Source organism: Salvelinus namaycush, chromosome 19 (assembly GCF_016432855.1).
Source record: "Salvelinus namaycush isolate Seneca chromosome 19, SaNama_1.0, whole genome shotgun sequence".
NCBI lineage: Eukaryota > Metazoa > Chordata > Actinopteri > Salmoniformes > Salmonidae > Salvelinus > Salvelinus namaycush.
The window spans coordinates 9,401,414-9,425,184 of NC_052325.1; the positions used below are offsets into that span (position 1 = coordinate 9,401,414).

A 23,771-nucleotide genomic window follows, 5' to 3' on the forward strand; every position below is an offset into this window, starting at 1 on the left:
AATTGCTGTGAGCATTGTGTGGTATGGATCTTTGACTACAGTATTGAAATCAACCAATTGCTACGGATGTAGCAACAACAAAAACTTGAACCAAGAAATACCTCGTATTTTGAACTTTATTATGAATATGCATATTACTTCACCTGTACGTGACGGACAAGCAGAGACATTTCCTATCAACTGCATTTCTAGTCAACCGATTGGCATCATTCTACCGTTATCTGAAAAATATCCAGACAACTGTTTGTTTCATTTCAATGTATTTATTGCACAAACATCATTGATAAAATGTACTTAAATGTTAACTTTTTAAAGAATTGAAAAATAATAATAAAAAAAAAAAGTACATCATAACATTCAGATTTCAAGCTCTCATTAAGTTCTCTTTCGGGAACCATCACAGGAAGTAAAAGCATGAAACTGATTAGATAAAACGCTGCCTCCGGCTCCACCATTTCCTTTGACAACATTTTCATTGGAGGTGGAGAGGTGAGATACTTGGGCAGGAAGGTGACAATGCACTGTGGGAAAGCTGCGAGGCTGAGAGCAGGAGGAACACAGTCACGCAGTAGTGACAGGAAAACGGTAGCAATACATTTCATGTATCTTACTCTAGCACCGTACAGTAGAATCCCATGTCTGAGTTTAGGACTGGGCACAACATCGACACATGCCTCGCAAAGAGGCCAAACTGATCAGCATAATCATCTGTAAATTGTGACAAAGGTACAATTATCTTTCACTCAAATGTATCCTTTCCAACAAAACCACACCGCTGGGACGCTCACCAGGGATAAATACAACCTCTAACTACAAGCAACTGTTTTAAGTAGTGACAAAATATTGTAATTGAATTTAACAAAAATGTTTTTCTTTGACATGAACATGTAACATTTAAAGTAACAAATATGAACACATCTTTTGATATTTGGAAATTTGCATATCTGAATAAAAAAAAAAAACATGTTTCATCAGGATATAGGTTCATGTATTAACGTCCCATACATTTAACTATACGGCATGTACAGACCTATACATCCAGGATGTTTGCATGGCCTGTATAAAGTAGTGAAAGGGTTGTGCTGAAAGTCTTTGGTACAAACATGGGTATTGGGATTCAGTCGTCTGTAACACGTTCACACTAAAAGCATGTATGATCCAAGTACATTGTCTCTGTCCACAAACGGAACTCTGTATGACAGGCAAAGACCATGCAAAGGTCAAATATAAAATAAAACAATTTTAAAAAACAAATAAAGTTGACACGCATCATATCCTAGTTTCTTCCTAAACCGTTTTAACGTTTGGGTTTGAGGTACATTTTCAGAAGAGGCACGACTTCAACGTAATATAAATCCTCCTAGGTAGGTACAACAAAATACACATCTCTTGGCAATCATTAATAGTATAAGTAATACAAGGCTTGAGGAGAGAAACAAAGACCAACTGGAAACAGGAAATCTAGAATGAAGGACACGCACATAAGGGAAGATACAGGACGCCATAAAGAAACCAGTCAAGCTTCCACAGTGTGTGTGTGTAGGAAAGGGTGAAGACAGACATCTTCAGAAAGGCACAGAGCTTTAGAAAAAGCATTCATCTAGAACTCACTGCTAAAGTAGTGCCAAACACAGGTAAATAAACATCTACAAAAAAAAAATCTAGTTAATGAAATTGGAAAGAATTATGGGAAAGAATTAAATTGTAGGAAAATATGGGATCAGAAAAAGTGACCCTGCATCATGTACAATATGAAAAGGCCATTCTTACGGCGTGTTGTGTACACGTGACTGAAATGATCAACAGTACACATTTGCAGTAGTATCGTTAGTATGATACACACTGCTTCATTCACCATATCATCCTGGACGAGGACCTGACTGCTTCATTCACCATATCATCCTGGACGAGGACCTGACTGCTTCATTCACCATATCATCCTGGACGAGGACCTGACTGCTTCATTCACCATATCATCCTGGACGAGGACCTGACTGCTTCATTCACCATATCATCCTGGACGAGGACCTGACTGCTTCATTCACCATATCATCCTGGACGAGGACCTGACTGCTTCATTCACCATATCATCCTGGACGAGGACCTGACTGCTTCACTCACCATATCATCCTGGACGAGGACCTGACTGCTTCATTCACCATATCATCCTGGATGAGGACCTGACTGCTTCATTCACCATATCATCCTGGACGAGGACCTGACTGCTTCATTCACCATATCATCCTGGATGAGGACCTGACTGCTTCATTCACCATATCATCCTGGATGAGGACCTGACTGCTTCATTCACCATATCATCCTGGACGAGGACCTGACTGCTTCATTCACCATATCATCCTGGATGAGGACCTGACTGCTTCATTCACCATATCATCCTGGATGAGGACCTGACTGCTTCATTCACCATATCATCCTGGATGAGGACCTGACTGCTTCACTCACCATATCATCCTGGACGAGGACCTGACTGCTTCATTCACCATATCATCCTGGATGAGGACCTGACTGCTTCATTCACCATATCATCCTGGACGAGGACCTGACTGCTTCATTCACCATATCATCCTGGATGAGGACCTGACTGCTTCATTCACCATATCATCCTGGATGAGGACCTGACTGCTTCATTCACCATATCATCCTGGATGAGGACCTGACTGCTTCATTCACCATATCATCCTGGTTGAGGACCTGACTGCTTCATTCACCATATCATCCTGGATGAGGACCTGACTGCTTCATTCACCATATCATCCTGGATGAGGACCTGACTGCTTCATTCACCATATCATCCTGGATGAGGACCTGACTGCTTCATTCACCATATCATCCTGGTTGAGGACAATACTGAGGACCTGACTGCTTCATTCACCATATCATCCTGGTTGAGGATATTACTGAGGACTTGATGCAATGAGCTTCTAAATGAATCATAGACAATTATTGTTACAGCATGTTAAGTGCAGTAATGTAATGCAAGGCAAGTCATCTGACTGATGTTGACTGCACAACTGACTAAGTCACACCGAAGGTGAAAGACATTGATACTTCTTGTCATATTTAGTAACCATTATTCCAAGAGGCTGTTATAAAATGTAATGTAAATAAATTAGAGGAGGTTTCGGTTGCCGAAAATGTTTTCCGGGTCCACGTATTCCTTAACGGACTTGAGCATCCCGACGCCCACCTTAGAGATGCTGTCCTTCATCCACTCCTTCCGAAGTTTCCCAACTGGAGAGACAGAGGGAAGAAAAATAAAACACCAAGGAGGCGAAATCAGCACGCCTGATTGCCCAGGTGGCTGCTGGGAGACAATCAATCTTGTTAGAGAGTGAATAAACAGAGGGTGATAAATGCCTTTATTCAGAGAGGAGAAATGTTTTGCATGGCATGATTTATGGAGCCCAACAGCCTATCAAACTCATTAGGCTCTGTGTGTTCCCCGGCTGGCTCTGCCTTTCTCTCTCTCTTGTTCACCAAGCCCATTCTCCTCCAACAGACATCACCATGCTGTGTGTGTTGTTCTCCTCAGGCTGAATAAAACAGCCCTAAAAGTCCAAGCGGGCCACGTTCAGCTGCCCCCCCCCCCCCACACACACACCTCTTCTGGCCGTGGGCCAATGGAGGTGGAACAGCGTGGGTCAGGCCTGGGCCGGGTGCCCAGCAAGGTACCAAGACCAGCACTCTGCTCTACCAGCTGTCCAAACAGACACATTCCAGAGCCCCCAGTCCTGCCAGGACCTATGCAGGGAGTCTGGAGCCTCTGGGAGAGGGACAGGTTGTCACTGGTCCCTGAGAGGGACACCGTCAACACCAAGAACCCAACACTGACCACAGGATGTCTGGAGGCCAGGAGTTTTCATGACTTACAAATGCTGCATTGAAAATGTTCAATCCACTGTCAGTTATAGAATACCAATAGACTCCCTCCCGCATCTCCTCAAATCGTGAATAAAAGGTCACAGCAACCTCACTCCTTTCGTCAGATAACACACAATTCATTTAGTATGTAAATAACGAGCAAACACAATGTCGAGGAAACAAGATTCAATCTGAAAGCAACATTGGATCCTTGAAGAGTAGGAAGCTATCAGTGTGTTTGTTCAGTGTCTGGGTAAGGGTCAAGCGTAAGGTCACGCAGTTTTTAGAACAGCACACTAGTCTATAAAACAGCCCTGAGAATGGAATGAACTTGAACAGGAGCCATGAACACATACTTTGGTAGCACACAGAGGACACAGAGCATACAGAGCATACAGAGCACACAGAGGACACAGAGGACACAGAGCATACAGAAAGTATTTCTACCCCTTATTCCACATTTTGTTGTGTAACAGTTTGAATTCAAAATGGAGTCAAATCGTCCCCACCCCCCTGGGTTTGGCCAGCAGGGATGTCCGGGTTAGGGGAGGGTTTGGCCAGCAGGGATGTCCGGGTTAGGGGAGGGTTTGGCCAGCAGGGATGTCCGGGTTAGGGGAGGGTTTGGCCAGCAGGGATGTCCTTGTCCCAACGCGCTCTAGCAACTCCTGTGGCGGGCCGGGCGCAATGCACGCTGACACGGTCGCCAGGTGTATGGCGTTTCCTCCGACACATTGGTGTGGCTGGCTTCCTTAGTTAAGAGGGCATTGTGTCAAGAAGCAGTGCGGCTTGGTTGGGTCGTGTGTCAAGAAGCATGGCTCTCGAGCCTCGCCTCTCCCGAGTCCGTACGGGAGTTGCAGTGATGAGACAAGACTAACTACCAATTGGATATCACGAAATTGGGGAGAAAAAGGGGTAAAAGTAATTTTAAAAAATGTTTTAAACCTTGACGGGTGATACTCAATGATGTGTTTCTTTGCAATAAGTTAAACTGCAAAAAATGTGGCAAACAGGAAGCACGTTTTGGAATACTTTTATTCTGGACAGGATTTTTCCCCCTTCACTCTGTCAATTAGGTTACAATGTTGTTGATCCATCCTCAGAGTTTTTAATGGCTGTGATAGGAGAACTAACTGTTTTAAAGTCACAATTGGCTTCATGGTGAAATCCCTGAGCGGTTTCCTTCCTCCCCGGCACCTGAGGAAGGAAGGAAGGACACCTGTTACTTTGTAGTGACTGGGTGTATTGATAAACCATCCAAAAGTTTCATTAATAACTTCACAACGCTCAAAGAGATATTCAATGTCTGCTATTTTAGCTATACCTTTGATCATGGTGAAGTTATTAATTACACTTTGGATGGTGTATCAATACACCCAGTCACTACAAATATTCCGGCAACTACGTTAGGAAGGACGCCTGTAAAAGGTAGGAAACCGCTCAGGGATTTCACAATGACGCCAATGGTGACATTAAAACAGTTAGTTTAATGGCTGTGATAGGAGAGAATAGGAGGATGGATGAACAACATTGTAGTAACTCCACAATACTAACCTAAATGACAGCGTGAAAAGGACAAAGCCTCGACAGAATAAAAATATTCCAAAACATGCACCAAATTAAAACTGCAAAAAAAATGTGGCAAAGAAATTAACTTTATGTCCTGAATACAAAGCTTTATGTTTGGGGCAAATCCAACACAACACATCACTGAGTACCACTCATTATATTTCCAAGAATGGTGTTGGCTGCAGTTTATGGGTTTGTATGCTTGTCATCGGCAAGGACTAGGGAGTTTTTCAGGTTAAAAATGAAACGGAATAGAGCTAAGCACAGGCAAAATCCTAGATGAAAACCTGGTTCAGTCTGCTTTCCAACAGACACTGGGAGATAAATTCACCATTCAGCAGGGCAATAACCTAAAACACAAGGCCAAATATACACTGGAGTTGCCTAACAAAAGGACAAATTTATGTTCCTGAGTGACCTAGTTAGAGTTTTGACTTAAATATCTATGGCAAGACTGGAAAATGGCTGTCTAGCAATGATCAACAACCAATTTGACAAGAGGTTGAACAATATAAAAAAGAATAATGTGTAAATATTGGTGTACAAAGCTCTTAGAGACTTACCCAGAAAGACTCACAGCTGTAATCGCTGCCAAAGGTGATTCTAACGTGTATTGAATCAGGGGGTGGAATACTTATCTCTGCACACCCTGACCTCGTGTAAACACAGGTTAGAATAATGTATATTTCCTGTGGTGGCCCCTCCCACCTTGCCTTCCCAGACTACATCGGTTTTCTTTGCTACACACCCCAGTGAAACTAGCTCCATTTGTCATGTGTTGATTGTGGGCAGACAAACCGCCTGTCTGTGCCCAGATATCAGGCTGTTATTAATCACAATTACAGAGCAGGCCTCGCACCCAGGAGCTGCATCAATATCCCCTCCTCCCGGCTGCACACCCTCCTACTCAGCCCTGGGTGGCTGGCTGGCTGGCTGGGTGGTGGCCCACCATTTGGAGGGCAGTAAATACTGGGTGATAACAGCAACATCATTTACCCTGGACCACTGCCTTCTTATATTAGCAATCTGTTCATTTTTAACCTTCTCCACCTTCAGGAGAAATTGTGATTTAATATTGCAGCTGATTCACTGCGTGCTGTTTCTGACAGGCGTGTGATGTATGAAAACAGACGAGGTGCCTGGCAATATAGATGAGGTGCCTGGCAATATAGATGAGGTGCCTGGCAATATAGATGAGGCAGCCATTAGGGTTTGCCCTGATAGTTGCTTCACACTCCCTCCCCTGCTCACGTTTCATTTGGCCCGTGTTGAAATGAACAAAGAGCCATTTCTCTGTACTGTGGGAAACTTTGGAGGTGTGAAGGAAGCAATGAAAGATCTCCAAGCCAAAACAGGAAGTTTAGAAAAAGACTGGCTCACTTCTATACAGCAGCACAGAGCCTGACAGACTGCCGTGCCATCTACGGGACTTTAAACCACTGCCGTGCCGTCTACGGGACTTTAAACCACTGCCGTGCCGTCTACGGGACTTTAAACCACTGCCGTGCAATCTACGGGACTTTAAACCACTGCCGTGCAATCTACGGGACTTTAAACCACTGCCGTGCCGTCTACGGGACTTTAAACCACTGCCGTGCCGTCTACGGAACTTTAAACCACTGCCGTGCCGTCTACGGAAAAAGCTGAAATGGCTAGACGTAGGGGCGTGGCTAGGCGTAGGGGCGGGGCTAGACGTGGGGGCGTGGCTAGGCATAGGGGTGGGGCTAGACGTGTGGGCGTGGCTAGACATAGGGGCGTGGCTAGACGTGTGGGCATGGCTAGACGTAGGGATGTTCACTTGACTACCTCCATGGTGGTGCGAGAGGCTTCCTCCATTGGCTAGGATCTCCTCTCTGGCAGCATGCTGGGAAAGGACAATATCAATAAATACATCAATTAACACATTATTTAACTATGACTATCACCTTAAACTATGGTTGTGCATTTTCCCTCCTGAGGGGGTAACGTTTCAGGTTAGATATAGTGCATGTCTCTGAGCGGTTAGGCAGTACAGATGCTCCGTAGATTTACCTCCACTTGTTGGTATGTATGTACTGGATCCACCAGTCCTCTGTAGTTGAAGGCAAAGTAGAAGTAAACACATGCGCCAGAGTCATAGGTCTGAGTCACTCTGCAAGACAGGAGAAAAGGGTTTTAACGTCATGATATATACGCAACAGAAAATATAGGCTTGTTCACCTTGCGATTTGTTTTTAAATGCTTTTCCATCACTCGTCCCTCTGTAATTTATCTCCACGAGTTTAAAGAGGGAAATGTCGAAATTGTTGAACCAAAATCCATTTTGTAACAATTAATGCAATTTTTTAAAATCATTTGAATCAGAGGGCAGGCAGACTGAGCTGAGAGGCGGGGCTTTCCCTCTGAACCCAATTCTCCCTCATGGTTTCTGAGAAGCGGAGGAGAGGTGCATTGGATCTGCCATCTTGAATAAAGCCCCAATAATCAGGATATTAAAATAGCCATCAGTACACTCTGATTGGATTCTCTGAGCTGCATTTACATTGGTTCAGAACACAACATGCTTCAACACTGGCTGTCCATGATTGGCTCAAAGATTGTTCCTTTCACATGAATATGCAACAAGAAGCTATAATAATTACTGTGACATTTTTTGCACCGTTCAAAAGATGAAAACAATTCAGGGGCTATTTGGATGAGCTATTTGTTTCTTCTTCAAGAAGTGCAGGGCTAATGTGACACAATTAATGTTTGATTTCCTTTTCATTAACAATCGATGGATATCATCCATCGTAGTAGTCATGTGTATATTTACTATAGCTCTCTCGAAACAGGGTCAAAATGTCTGCATTGAACATGAAACTAGACCCTTATAATGCAACACTGTGCCTCAGGGATGTAAACAGTGTATAAGTGATTTCCCCGTTTCTTTTCTGTGTCTTTTTGTTCTAAGCCCTTGTCCCTTTTGTTGTGGGGAGAGCTGTTGTTCCGGTGACCTGGCCTATCACTCAGCGGGTGCGCTGGCTTCTAGAGGTTAAACGGACAAATCTATCTTGTTGACAGACTGCAGACGGGAAACAAATGGCTGAAGCGGAATCAGGTTGGGCCCTAATTTGTCCCCAGTGAGCAAGAAGCAGGCAGTGTGTGTGTTGCCAGGTCACACAGGAAGGTTACAGGATTCCTCTCCTGTCTGGTCACACACTACAGGCCCACTCATAGCAGAGAACACATCTTAGATGATAGAGTCATAGGATATGATCAACCACAATGGTCCAATACAGATTTTTTTCAAACTACGTACAGCCCCCCCCGCCGCGGCCTACAGCCCCCCCCCGCGCGGCCTACAGCCCCCCCCCCCCCCGCCGCGGCCTACAGTCCCCCCCGCCGCGGCCTACAGTCCCCCCCGCCGCGGCCTACAGTCCCCCCCGCCGCGGCCTACAGTCGTTGAAATCATCCAGCTGGGAACAGACATTACGTAGAGGTTATTTAAGATGACCTCCACAATGCCAGCAAGTGTGTTTTAGCAAGGAACAGAGACAGGTGCTAAACGTACCTGCATGAGGTCAACGGTTGAAACTGGACTCCTTTTTCTCTACACTCTCTGATAATTCTCTCTTTGACATTCTGGCAAAGGTCCAATACCCTGAAGAAAGACAACACAGGAAACATATCATGAAGATAATATCCTGAAGACAGACAACACAGGAAACATATCATGAGGATAATACCCTGAAGACAGACAACACAGGAAACATATCATGAAGATAATATCCTGAAGACAGACAACACAGGAAACATATCATGAAGATAATACCCTGAAGACAGACAACACAGGAAGCATATCATGAGGATAATACCCTGAAGACAGACAACACAGGAAACATATCATGAAGATAATACCCTGAAGACAGACAACACAGGAAACATATCATGAGGATAATACCCTGAAGACAGACAACACAGGAAACATATCATGAGGATAATACAACACAGGAAACATATCATGAGGATAATACCCTGAAGACAGACAACACAGGAAACATATCATGAGGATAATACCCTGAAGACAGACAACACAGGAAACATATCATGAAGATAATACCCTGAAGACAGACAACACAGGAAACATATCATGAAGATAATACCCTGAAGACAGACAACACAGGAAACATATCATGAGGATAATACCCTGAAGACAGACAACACAGGAAACATATCATGAAGATAATACAACACAGGAAACATATCATGAAGATAATACCCTGAAGACAGACAACACAGGAAACATATCATGAAGATAATACCCTGAAGACAGACAACACAGGAAACAAATCATGAAGACGTGATGAAAGCCATGTCTGCTTCATGACACCCTATTCCCTACAGAGTCCTACAGGCCCTGGTCAAAAGTAGGGCACTAAATAGGGAATAGGCTGCACAACACCATGATTTAACACAGTATAACAGGAGACGCTGAGCTGTCTGAGTTTGAGAAAAGGTGACCTCTGGCCATGAACAGTGGAGTACATTGACAGACAGACAGAGAGTGGAGACTGCAGCAGTGCTAGGTAGCTGTAGCTGGGAGAGACTGGCTCACTCTCCTCTAGGCATGTGCAGCAGAGTGTGGAGAGATGGAGGAGGAGGGGTAATGATCCCTGAACATTTGCTGGTCTGCACGCCTGATCCCTGAGTCCCCCCTCAGGCTGTCTACACAGTGGACTGCCCCCCCCCAGGCAGTCTACACAGTGGAACACTGAGCATGCCTGTGTTGGTGTCTGAGTGTGGAAGGGGGGGGGGGGGGCGTCCTCATGTGTGGGAAGAACTGTGGTTTTCTAACGGGAAGGGTTTTACACCAAATGAACAGGCTGACCCAATAATGTTGGCGATTCCTGTTCCATGTTCCTACTGGCTGTCTCACTCTATCCCTCTCTCCTCCAGCAGTGTCAGACAGTCTTCCTTCCCACACACACACACAACCAGTTAATGGAGGGAGAAGGCAGGTGAGTGAGTGAGTGAGTGAGTGAGTGAGTGAGTGAGTGAGAGAGAGAGAGCTGAGCTCTTCAAAATGACTGTGTGAGAAGAGAGTGTCACACCATCAGAGATACTTGTTAATTTACAAAAAGGTTCAACTTCACCTGTCCCAAGGCACCGATGTCTCAAAGGATTCTGCGACCACACAGTAGTCCATCCCCAAGTCCTGTTGATCAAATTTGGATTTAAAAAAAAAGGGGGACAATTTGTGAAAAAAATAAAAGTAACTAAATGGTGTTTCACAATAAAAAAAAATTTTTTTTAAACTGCGATTTTCACTGAGGCAATTACTCGTGCCATGATAGCGAGGATGACAACATGACATCCCTGACTAAACGGAGAGGTCAGATATCTCAGAGGTCACATTCTGCAGCCTTTGTTTATTTAACCTTTTATTTAAACTAGGCAAGTCAGTTAAGAACAAATTCTTATTTACAATGATGGCCTAACCCGGCCAAACCCGGACGACGCTGGGCCAATTGTGCGCCGCCCTATTGGACTCCCAATCACGGCCGGATGTGATATAGTGTACGTGTTCCTTCTATCTCTGGACACTGGGAGAAGAGGGGAGAACACGTGGGGAGGAGGAGGAGAGGGGAGAACACGTGGGGAGGAGGAGGAGAGGGGAGAACACGTGGGGAGAAGGAGGAGAGGGGAGAACACGTGGGGAGAAGGAGGAGAGGGGAGAACACGTGGGGAGAAGGAGGAGAGGGGAGAACACGTGGGGAGAAGGAGGAGAGGGGAGAGCACGTGGGGAGAAGGAGGAGAGGGGAGAGCACGTGGGGAGAAGGAGGAGAGGGGAGAGCACGTGGGGAGAAGGAGGAGAGGGGAGAACACGTGGGGAGAAGGAGGAGAGGGGAGAACACGTGGGGAGAAGGAGGAGAGGGGAGAACACGTGGGGAGAAGGAGGAGAGGGGAGAACACGTGGGGAGAAGGAGGAGAGGGGAGACCACGTGGGAACAGAGTGGGAGAAGGAGGAGAGGGGAGACCACGTGGGAACAGAGGGGGAGAAGGAGGAGAGGGGAGAACACGTGGGAACAGAGTGGGAGAAGGAGGAGAGGGGAGACCACGTGGGAACAGAGTGGGAGAAGGAGGAGAGGGGAGATTGATTTACATAAGCATTTCACTACACTCGCAATAACATCTGCTAACCATGTGTATGTGTCCAATACAATTTGATTTGAGAAGAGGGGAAGAACAGAGGGGGAGATGTGACCCACCCGGAGGTAAGCGATGACAAAGGTCAGTATGTAGCCTCTCTGCCCATTGTCCTCTCCAGCTGCCAGGCCCCTGGAAACAGATAACAGGGTTCATATTTAAAAACAGATTCCTCTCTGGCCCGGTCAACTCCCTCTGACCACAGATGCCGGTGGTGCCTCCACTTCCCCAATGCACAGGTCAATGATTGGATCTCCGTGCATCCCTGCAAGTCACCCACACATCCATCACCCGCCGCGGGTAATCAAATGTTAATCTAATACTAAAACTAAATCAGGAAGTGCTCATTAGGAAATCACTGTATTGATTTAGCTGTTCTTGTTCTTTTTCCCATGTTTCCTAAAAACAAACAGACCCAGCCAATCTATCACAGGCGCTCGACAGGCGATGGTTGACTTGAAATAATGGAGAAAAAATATATAATAAAATGCACCGCCTGGTAGGTGAGGCCTTTTCAATGATTAAACTCATGAATTGTTTAGGGATATTGCCCGAGGGCACTAAGCCTGTGACCTTGAGGAATGGACTGGAAGCTGTGCACTGGGCCAGGAACTTACACAATCCATAGGGTCACCAACAATATAATGGAATTTGTCATTAGGTGGTGTTTTAATGAAAGGTTTGTTTATGATGACTAGGTTCCCTCCAAATACTCCTCCTGCACAATCCCCCCTTCCTGATACCTGTAAACATTGGACTATAAACTGTGCCTTCCTGTATTATAGTGATGCTAAAAATGTTTATTCTATTCTACTGAGCCATTTACTTTATGTTCTTATATTTGATTATTTATTATTGTTGTTGTTGTTGTTGTTGCATTGTCGAGAAGGAACCTGCAAGTAAGTATTTCTTTGGACAGTGTGCACCACGCGTGTCCTGCCGGGACGGTGTGCACCACGCGTGTCCTGCCGGGACGGTGTGCACCACGCGTGTCCTGCCGGGACGGTGTGCACCACGCGTGTCCTGCCGGGACGGTGTGCACCACGCGTGTCCTGTCGGGACGGTGTGCACCACGCGTGTCCTGTCGGGACGGTAGGATGGTGTGTCCAGGGACGGAGGGAGTGAGTTGCTACAGTATGATCTGGTTCTTCTGTAATGGTGTGGAACCGTGTGGCTCCTGGCGGGTTGGGGCCCAACCCAGCAGCCCTCAGGCACCTCAGACATGGGCTTCTCAGCACAGCTTCACTACCAAGCCCCTACTCATGGACTCTTTTGGGACAACACACACACACACACACACACACACACACACACACACACACACACACACACTTGTGTATATTGATTCATTTTGCCTTTCAGTTGTCTACAGGGTTGTTACGAAGGGCAAAGAGTTTCCTGAATTCCACGTGTGTAAGAGAATTGAACATGTAGGGAAAGTCAAAGAGGAACCCAGGTTTGTTGCTGTTGTAGCTTAAGTAGAAGACATATTGAATGGAGAATCCCTCTCCAGCTGACAGATCACCTATTTCCACCAACTTACCCAAATGTTGCTGCGATGTCGTAAACTTGTTTTTCATGCTGCAGGACCCTCTCGCGGTCCCCTTCAAACAGAAGGGTGGCAACCACCAACTGGTGGGGGTCGAAACCTTTCAACTGGGGTAAACAGGGAAATAAACAAATGGTTAACACTTTCCCCAAAAAATACAAATTACATAAAGAGAAAAAGGAGGAGTTAGGATTCATGCCAAAGCATTAAGAACGCGTTACCTTGGTGATGTAGAACTTCTTTAACCCTTCGACAAAATGTGTGAAAATGGACGACACTTGAGGTTTCAGGGCATGACCTGTGGAAATAGAAAGAGAGAGGGTCAAGTCCCTCAACTCAAAGCCAAGTGGACCTCTGTCTTTTGGACAATACGGTTCAAAAGAACCCACTGATGTCGGTTATTCACACATTTGGTCTCACTTAGCCCGCCCATCTCCTCCCTGTTTCCTCCAGGACTCTAACAGGGCAGCAGTCACATTTATTTGGGTTTGGGAACAAAGAAACGGAGGAAAATTAATGGTAACGTGAATAACTTGACGAGTAACCAGTAGGGGACAATAAATCAGCGGCTTTCCAATGGGGGGCGGGCTTGACACTATATCAGTCTTCCTCAGCCACCGCACGTTTTGGTTTGTTTCTGATCGGACACAGAAAACGGACGTGGACAGGCAAAAATGAGGGTCTGGAGCTGATGGGATGGTTATCAATCACAACAGGATAGAGTCCTGAGTCTGAACACCTCATTCCTTCCCCTCGGTTTCAGTCTCTTCATCACTTCCTCATTGTTTCCATTCTAAATCTGATTGTGGCTCTTTAGGTGTCCTGCAGCCATCACTCTTTAACGAAATACTCAGTGACCAGAAAGAGAGGGTGATTATACATACAGTGGGTACATTTTTCCCGCTCTCTTTAATGCGCATTTAATTGCCATTCTCATCTAACTAGCGTATTGAGATACGTGGCCCTGTATTTTATACTACTTGTCCCATTCTGAAATACAGCAGACCCCTTCACTCAGCAGACGGGGTGATTCAAAGAGGGAAGACAAGGCACTAATAAGCCCAAGAAGGTGTCCTATCATAGAGCCCTGACTGAGGTTAAGATATTAGTGAGAAACCGAATAGCTTCATCTTGCCTGCTTAAAGCTAAGAAGTGGGAATATAGGGAGCGTAATGAGATCCCAGGGGACTGAAGAACTTTACAAAGATGTCTGGCACCAACGCCGGATTCCTTCCACCAGACCTCAAGAAACAATATTGTAAAACTTCAATATAACCACTGCTTAAATTGTTCCCAGTCATTTTCCCACCAGGCTTCAATCCACAAGTCGTGCGTGCAACTAGCTACTCCACTGGTGAAATAACAATCAATTGAACTCAATGCAATGCAGCAGAGGGCGGAATAACGCAGCAGAGGGCGGGAAAACGCAGCAGAGGGCAGAATAACGCAGCAGAGGGCGGGAAAACGCAGCAGAGGGCGGGAAAACGCAGCAGAGGGCGGGAAAACGCAGCAGAGGGCGGAATAACGCAGCAGAGGGCGGAATAACGCAGCAGAGGGCGGAATAACGCAGCAGAGGGCAGAATAACGCAGCAGAGGGCAGAATAACGCAGCAGAGGGCAGAATAACGCAGCAGAGGGCGGAAAAACGCAGCAGAGGGCGGAAAAACACAGCAGAGGGCAGAAAAACGCAGCAGAGGGCGGAAGAAAAAAAGCATTGTGAAGAAACGCTGCCAATGCAGTGGTCTTTTCTCAAATGGATTCCAGTTGGGTGAAGAGACGCACACAAAAAGTAGGCCAATTTAAAAAAAGAACGGCAGAGTCAAGGAATCAGAAATGAAAATAAGGTCAGCCCCAAGAACAGGCAGAGCCAGAGAACAGTCAGAATATGGCTTCACTTCTGAGCTCCCGTCTTATACAAAGACACTTTCTGAAGGCCCTGTGTATTCACACCCCTTGACTTTTTCCACATTTTGTTGTGTTTTGAATTTAAAATTGAGATTTGTCATCACTGGCCTACACACAATACCCCATAATGTCAAAGTGGAATTAAGTTTTCCAAAAGGTTTACAAATTAACTAAAAATTAAAAGCTGAAATATCTTAAATCAATAAGTATTCAACTTAGTTATGGCAAGTCTTTTTATATATTTTTTTATTTAACGAGGCAAGTCAGTTAAGAACAAATTCTTATTTACAACGACGGCGTACCACGGTAAAACCCTCCCCTAACCCGGACGATGCTGGGCCAAAGGGACTCACGGCCGGTTGCCATACCCAGGATGGAACCAGGGTATGTAGTGACGCCTCCAGCACTGAGATACAGTGCCTTAGACCACAGCGCCACTCGGGAGCCTCAAAAGTCTTCAGGAGTAACAACGTGCTTAACAAGTCACATAAGTTGCTTAGACTCACTGTGTGCAATAAGTGATTTCTGAATAACTACCTCATCAGTCGAGCAGTGAATTTCTAACACAGATACAACCACAAAGACCAGGGAGGTTTTCCAATGCCTCGCAAAGAAGGGCACCTATTAGTAGATGGTTAAAAATAAAAAAAGTAAACATTGAATTTCCCTTTGAGCATGGTGAAGTTATTAATTACACTTTGGATGGTGTACCAATACACCCAGTCACTACAAAGATACATGTGTCCTTCCTAATTAAGTTGCCGGAGAAGAAGGAAACCACTCAGCGATTTCACCATGAGGCCATTGGTGACTTAAACAGTTAGTTTTCTCCTATCACAGTCATTAAACTCTAAGGACAACAATATTGTAGTTAGTGTACAATGCTAACCTAATTGACAGAGTGAAAGAAGTTAGCATGTACATGCATCCTACTTGCAATAAGGCACTAAAGTAAAACTTCAAAATATGTGGCAAAGAAATCAACTTTATGTCCTGAATACAAAGCTTTATGTTTGGGGCAAATCCAACACATCATTGAGTATCACTTCATATTTTTAAGCATGGTGGTGGCTGCATTATGGGTATGCTTGTCATCAGCAAGGACTAGGGAGTTTTTCAGGATAAAAATAAAACGGAATTGAGCTAAGCACAGGCAAAATCCTAGAGGAAAACCTGGTTCAGTCTGCTTTCCAACAGACACTGGGAGACAAATTCACCTTTCAGCAGGACAATAACCTAACACACAAGGCCAAATATACACTGGAATTGCTTAACAAGAGGACATTGAATGTTCCTGGGTGGCCTAGTTAGAGTTTTGACTTAAATCCACTTGAATATCTATGGCAAGACTGGAAAATGGCTGTCTAGCAATAACCAACAACCAATTTGACAAGAGGATGAACAATAAAAAAATATATATATATATAATGTGCAAATATTGTACAATCAAGGTGTGCAAAGCTCTTAGAGACTTACCCAGAAAGACTCACAGCTGTAATCACTGCCAAAGGTGATTCTAACATGTTTTGACTCAGGGGTGTGAATACACATGTAAATGAGATATTTCTGCATTTCATTTGCAAACATTTTTAAAACATGTTTAAACTTTGTCATTACGGGGTATTGTGTGTAGATGGGTGAGAAAAAAACAACAATTGAATCACTTTTGAATTCAGGCTGTAACACAACAAAATGTGGAATAAGTCAAGGGGTATGAATACTTTCTGAAGGCCCTGTATCAAACAGTTCCTTTACAGAGATCAAATGGCAGGGTTCAGAATGATGTTGACTTACCGAAATGAAACTGTTTGTTATCCATGAGCCGGATGGAAGCCGGTGCACACCTCTGGGAGAGAGAGAAAAAATAATAAAACTCTTTCAGGAGCATGTGTTAAACATTGTAAACATTTCCCCATCCCACACATTGTTCTAGTGAAGTATTGATCTGCATTACCTTTCTTAACTGAGAGGAAAAACCTTTGAAATAACAGTTGCTACACAACCTCGAGACACGAGTAGATATTCCTGGTAGTGTGTGGATACGTCCATGACAAGCCAGGGCTCAAAATGGGCTCATTGTGTGTTAAGCTAAACCACAGTATTAACCAAGGATTGGAGCTGCATAAACCATACGCCTGCAGTCATCGATAATGGCTGCTTCAGCACTACCCAATCAGAGCGGGAGACGCTTCCAATCCCTTCCCAGAATTGGGGCTCTGCCAATCACAACCCAACCACTTTGTTTGTACACTACAATATATCATTGATCTGCATAGTTTAGCTACTGTACATACTGTCATATAACCAAAAGATTAAAGATCACAACTACAACTCACTTTTTAATGTGATTGGATAGACGTGAACTAAATGTTGTCAGTATTACAGGAGGTCTTCAATAGGAAAGACCACACCGTACAAACACAAGATGGAAATATAATTGACCTGCTTGGCAACCTCTCGTAAGCAGGCCACGCCTGCCTCAAAGTTAGGGAAGACCACCGAGCCATACTTCTGGTACTCTGGGATTGGTCGGATCTTCATCGTTACCTCGGTAACCACACCAAGGGTTCCTAGGGGAAAACACATATTACAGAAACAAAAAGGTTCTCATACAAGAATGGTTTTAAAACGATAGCCTGACATTGGTTGTGTTTTATTGTGTTACTTAAAATGATGCTTTAACATTCCTAGCAGCCTTTAGGTTTGGGCTGGTGATGACCAGCGGTGTAGAGAAGGACAAGCGCATCTAAACCGTTGACACACCTTTTTTATTTTGCGTGACATTTACCCATCTTTTGCGGAAAAATGCATTGAAAGTATAGAGAGCATTACTTAGCTCACTGAGAAAGGCGATCAGCGCTTACCCACCCGTTGTTTTAACCACTACCTCACTGGCAGTGCCCCGTTGGTTTAACCACTACCACACTGGCAGTGCCCCGTTGTTTTAACCACTACCACACTGGCAGTGACCCGTTGTTTTAACCACTACCTCACTGGCAGTGACCCGTTGTTTTAACCACTACCACACTGGCAGTGCCCCGTTGTTTTAACCACTACCTCACTGGCAGTGCCCCGTTGTTTTAACCACTACCACACTGGCAGTGACCCGTTGTTTTAACCACTACCACACTGGCAGTGACCCGTTGTTTTAACCACTACCACACTGGCAGTGCCCCGTTGTTTTAACCACTACCTCACTGGCAGTGCCCCGTTGTTTTAACCACTACCTCACTGGCAGTGCCCCGTTGTTTTAACCACTACCTCACTGGCAGTGCCCCGCTGTTTTAACCACTACCTCACTGGCAGTGCCCCGCTGTTTTAACCACTACCTCACTGGCAGTGCCCCGTTGTTTTAACCACTACCTCACTGGCAGTGCCCCGTTGTTTTAACCACTACCTCACTGGCAGTGCCCCGTTGTTTTAACCACTACCTCACTGGCAGTGCCCCGTTGTTTTAACCACTACCTCACTGGCAGTGCCCCGTTGGTATAACCACTACCTCACAGGCAGTGCCCCGTTGTTTTAACCACTACCCCGTTGTTTTAACCACTACCTCACTGGCAGTGCCCCGTTGGTTTAACCACTACCTCACTGGCAGTGCCCCGTTGGTATAACCACTACCTCACTGGCAGTGCCCCGTTGTTTTAACCACTACCACACTGGCAGTGCCCCGTTGTTTTAACCACTACCTCACTGGCAGTGACCCGTTGTTTTAACCACTACCTCACTGGCAGTGACCCGTTGTTTTAACCACTACCTCACTGGCAGTGACCCGTTGTTTTAACCACTACCTCACTGGCAGTGCCCCGCTGTTTAACCACTACCTCACTGGCAGTGCCCCGTTGTTTTAACCACTACCTCACTGGCAGTGCCCCGTTGTTTTAACCACTACCTCACTGGCAGTGCCCCGTTGTTTTAACCACTACCTCACTGGCAGTGCCCCGTTGTTTTAACCACTACCTCACTGGCAGTGCCCCGTTGTTTTAACCACTACTTCACTGGCAGTGCCCCGTTGGTATAACCACTACCTCACAGGCAGGGCCCCGTTGTTTTAACCACTACCCCGTTGTTTTAACCACTACCTCACTGGCAGTGCCCCGTTGGTTTAACCACTACCTCACTGGCAGTGCCCCGTTGGTATAACCACTACCTCACTGGCAGTGCCCCGTTGTTTTAACCACTACCTCACTGGCAGTGCCCCGTTGTTTTAACCACTACCTCACTGGCAGTGCCCCGTTGTTTTAACCACTACCTCACTGGCAGTGCCCCGTTGTTTTAACCACTACCTCACTGGCAGTGCCCCGTTGTTTTAACCACTACCTCACTGGCAGTGCCCCGTTGTTTTAACCACTACCTCACTGGCAGTGCCCCGTTGTTTTAACCACTACCTCACTGGCAGTGCCCCGTTGGTATAACCACTACCTCACTGGCAGTGCCCCGTTGGTTTAACCACTACCTCACTGGCAGCGCCCCGTTGGTATAACCACTACCTCACAGGCAGCGCCCCGTTGTTTTAACCACTACCCCGTTGTTTTAACCACTACCTCACTGGCAGTGCCCCGTTGTTTTAACCACTACCTCACTGGCAGCGCCCCGTTGTTTTAACCACTACCCCGTTGTTTTAACCACTACCTCACTGGCAGCGCCCCGTTGTTTTAACCACTACCTCACTGGCAGCGCCCCGTTGTTTTAACCACTACCCCGTTGTTTTAACCACTACCTCACTGGCAGCGCCCCGTTGTTTTAACCACTACCCCGTTGTTTTAACCACTACCTCACTGGCAGTGCCCCGTTGTTTTAACCACTACCTCACTGGCAGTGCCCCGTTGTTTTAACCACTACCTCACTGGCAGTGCCCCGTTGTTTTAACCACTACCTCACTGGCAGCGCCCCGTTGTTTTAACCACTACCTCACTGGCAGTGCCCCGTTGTTTTAACCACTACCCCGTTGTTTTAACCACTACCTCACTGGCAGTGCCCCGTTGTTTTAACCACTACCTCACTGGCAGTGCCCCGTTGTTTTAACCACTACCCCGTTGTTTTAACCACTACCCCGTTGTTTTAACCACTACCTCACTGGCAGTGCCCCGCTGTTTTAACCACTACCTCACTGGCAGTGCCCCATTGTTTTTAACCACAGTATATGTTAATTTTCTCCCGTTATCTGGTTTCATGCTGCTCACAGGAGACCAGTGAGATTTATCGACTGGGGGTTTAAAGAAAATAAAAAACAGGTGCATCAAGGGAATTCCTGGGACACCAAGTCCTCGTCACGTCACCCAGGGCTCCCAGCATGACCCCTGACCCCACAGAGTACCCACTGTGTCTGCGGCTTTATGGGTTATGTTCCACCTTGGTTTAGTGACAGGTGGAATCCTCCCTACCAAGAGGAAGCTCGCCGTGTCAAAAATGGCACCCTATTCCCTACTACCTAGTGCACTACATTTAACTAAATTATTTCCATTAAAACAAAACACAGATGTTTCCCTAAAGACTTAAATGAGTGTTTATAAACGTTGACTTATTTGAGAAAATATCCACAATAATTACATATCGTCAGGTCAAGTGGAGCCATACACTGTCTTGGACTATTTTCGCTCTGAATTCACACAGTAATGATGTGACTCAATCATCATCACATACCCTGGGCCTCCTCTAAGGGGGCCTGTCACACCCACACTGTGGTGGAGGTAGAACTGGGAGAGAGACAGACATAGAGAGAGAGAGAGAGAGAGAGAGACAGATTTACTTCAAACTATTTGTGTCCCTGATTTGAAGGTCATTTAAAAAAAAGAGATGATTGGACTCAATGAAATACATCTAGTTCAGCTTTCATTAGCAGATGTGCGTTAAGTATACATTGTAATGAGTCCAGATGGAGAGCTCTGCCCGGCTCCCAGTGTATAGTCAGTAAACAGCTTGCAGTGCTTTGTTAGGCACATGTATCCACAGCTGTTGAACACTGCAGTTCCCAGGAGTCCCTGCACTTCCTCAACCTGGCATATGGCAGTATTGTCACTGGGCTCTCACTAGGACAGGGTGGGACAGAAGAGGTGGGGGACAAGGACAGGCATGACACACAGAGGCCCAAAACCAATACCCCTCCCCCCCCATAACTGCATCTCTTCTCCCACCCTGGATGAAGTTAGCCAGTCAGGTTATTACATTATACACACTGCACAGACAGGGTCAACTTACAATCTTGTTGAAGTCATGATCCCTGGGAGGAGTGTTGAGGTGAGTCTTACCTTCCGAGCCCAGGATGAAGTGGTGGATGTCTGGCCCAGTGGACATGCGTGGCCCCTGGCAGCTCTTCTCCATCACCCCTCGAGGGGTCACCGCCTTTATGTGGATCACCTGGACATACCACAAACAAGATGGCAGCTCAAGTCACTTAGCTTGACGTTAAATCACAGCAGAGAGGAGTGACAAAATAGCCAGGTTAAAACAAGTGCTATTTCGGTTGCTGAGTTCCTATTCAAGAATTCTGTCAATCATTGGCAGAGCTTAAACAAAACAAGCAGGCTCCTTCGGTTCCCATACATTAGCATGACGCAAGTGTGCTTTGATGGGCGCACCTGCAACTTCACGTTACAACCTTTTGTCCATTTACAAATCACCCAGTAAGATCAGAGTTAGTCACAGAGAGGGAACATACCAGGTCCTCAATGTTACCATATACGTTCTTCTTCATGCCTGATGCTCTAGTAGCCACCCAGCCGCCCAGCGAACTGAACTCCATGGAGTCTGGCTCATGCCCCGTACAGTAGCCTCTCTCGTTGAGCTGGGGAGAGGGAGAGTGACAAAGAAACACTCATCAGTATTCATAGGAGCAGAGTTCAGACCTACGTCGTGTAAAATCAGGGTTTTCCCCAAACTCAGTCCTGGCATCCCCATGGGTGCACGTTTTGGTTTCTGCCCTAGCACTACACAGCTGATTCAAATAACCAACTCATCATCCTCATCAAGCTTTGATTATTTGAGTCAGCCATGTTGTGCTGAGGCAAAAACCAAAACGTGCACCCAACTCCTGGTGTAAACCACTAAAACAACAAGAATTTTAAATATGAAACCAAATCACAATCAAATTCCTCTTCCACCACTGGATTCAATTATGGGTTTGTTAAGGGGCTTTTATGTTCAAATTATGGGCTTTATGACACCATACATTTTTTTACAACATCCTAAAATTAACCACAAATTATAAGTGGAGGAGAAGAAAAAAATGAAAGGGGGGAGTCAAAATATGAGTCGTTTCAGATGTGGCCTGGGCCCCTGGTCTCAGTGCTGGGCCCCAGCAGCAGGCAGGAATGGCCTACTCTAATGTCTCCCGTTTTCCAGGTGATGTGAGGAGTCAGGCCGTGCGTTCATGGCACTGCTCTCCCCGACAGGCAGCTTTTAATGCAGAGCCATCTGCTCCGTCAAAATGGCCCCTCTATATGCAAAGGTGGAGCCAGTTTGAGACGCAGAGCACGCATTCCTTCACGTCAAACACTGCCTCCTTCTCAATTTTTAGAAATTAGCTTGATGGTGCCATCTGCTCATTGCCCGAGCCTCAAGCTCTAACGTAGTTACCTCTTCTCCTACTCAGACCTGCCTAGCATAGGATCTCTGCACTCCCTGGAAACCATTAACCCAGGGTGGAGAGGCATGGCAGGCTACAGGTGAAAGATCCTGTAGAAGACAGCTTATACTTATCTTAACAACAATGAGCCCTTTCATGGGAGATCATTCAGCATGAAATGGTTTAGTATTTATGAGGGCAAGGCACTTACTAATCTCTCCAAATCCTGACCGATGATGCCAGCTTCAACGTGGGCGACTAAATTCTTCTCGTCGATCCACAATATGCGGTTCTGCAGATAAAAACAAAAAACAAAACTAATGAGATCATTACATTTCACTGCTTACGTCATTCAGACCACGGTTCCCCAACTGGTGGCCCGCCGGTGGTTTTATGGATTTTTATTGTTGTACATAAAATACTGGAAAAACACCTGGAGATCAGCTCCATGTGATTTTAATTTGAAAAATCTGTTCCCAAGTATTCCCACGCATAATAGAGAGACAGGGGATCACATACAAATGTTAGCAACGTTTGAAATTATTATGTTTTAGTCAAATATTATATCTGTTTCGGATTCTTGCACTCAATTGCAGTCTACAAATTATTTGTATTTATGTTCCGGCTCCCCGACTATCCGCTCAAGAAAAACAATTGTCCCGCGGTTGAATCTAGTTGATGATCCCTGGTTTAGACCACTATACAAATTGTGTACAATGCCTTATGAGTTTAGCCCTGATGAAAAGCACTCTGTGTCCGATACATCCTATACAGGTTAGAGGGAGAGGATTTTAATGATTGCAGTAATAGTGTTGACAGCATATCCAAGGTTGTTCTCGAAAACTGCCTTCACCAAGTGAATGACATCAAATACATTCCAGTTGTTACGGTCTTAATTCTAGAACCCCAAAAAAGGTCAGTATGCAGCCTTTTATTAATTCCAGAACCCCTAGAACCCCCACATACCCCTAGAACCCCCAAAAAGGTCAGTAGGCAGCCTTTTATTAATTCTAGAACCCCCAAAAAGGTCAGTATGCAGCCTTTTATTAATTCTAGAACCCCCCAAAAGGTCAGTATGCAGCCTTTTATTAATTCTAGAACCCCAAAAAAGGTCAGTATGCAGCCTTTTATTAATTCT

General features: G+C 45.6%; 1 protein-coding gene across 1 annotated transcript in view; it reads right to left on the bottom strand.

The window, feature by feature from the left end:
• Positions 1-249: 249 nt before the first annotated feature.
• Positions 250-23,771, bottom strand: part of LOC120064126 (alkyldihydroxyacetonephosphate synthase, peroxisomal-like) — a 35,551-nt gene continuing 12,029 nt past the window's right edge. The window contains exons 8-20 of the mRNA XM_039014490.1: positions 22,845-22,925; positions 21,728-21,853; positions 21,318-21,426; positions 17,512-17,639; positions 16,864-16,915; positions 13,387-13,463; positions 13,160-13,272; positions 11,679-11,748; positions 10,563-10,624; positions 8,981-9,070; positions 7,480-7,579; positions 7,255-7,312; positions 250-3,252 (exon numbers count right to left, since the gene is read on the bottom strand). Of these exons, the coding sequence (XP_038870418.1) occupies positions 3,131-3,252; positions 7,255-7,312; positions 7,480-7,579; positions 8,981-9,070; positions 10,563-10,624; positions 11,679-11,748; positions 13,160-13,272; positions 13,387-13,463; positions 16,864-16,915; positions 17,512-17,639; positions 21,318-21,426; positions 21,728-21,853; positions 22,845-22,925 (1,188 nt within the window). The 3' untranslated portion in view covers positions 250-3,130. The remainder of the gene's footprint in view (positions 3,253-7,254; positions 7,313-7,479; positions 7,580-8,980; positions 9,071-10,562; positions 10,625-11,678; positions 11,749-13,159; positions 13,273-13,386; positions 13,464-16,863; positions 16,916-17,511; positions 17,640-21,317; positions 21,427-21,727; positions 21,854-22,844; positions 22,926-23,771) is intronic.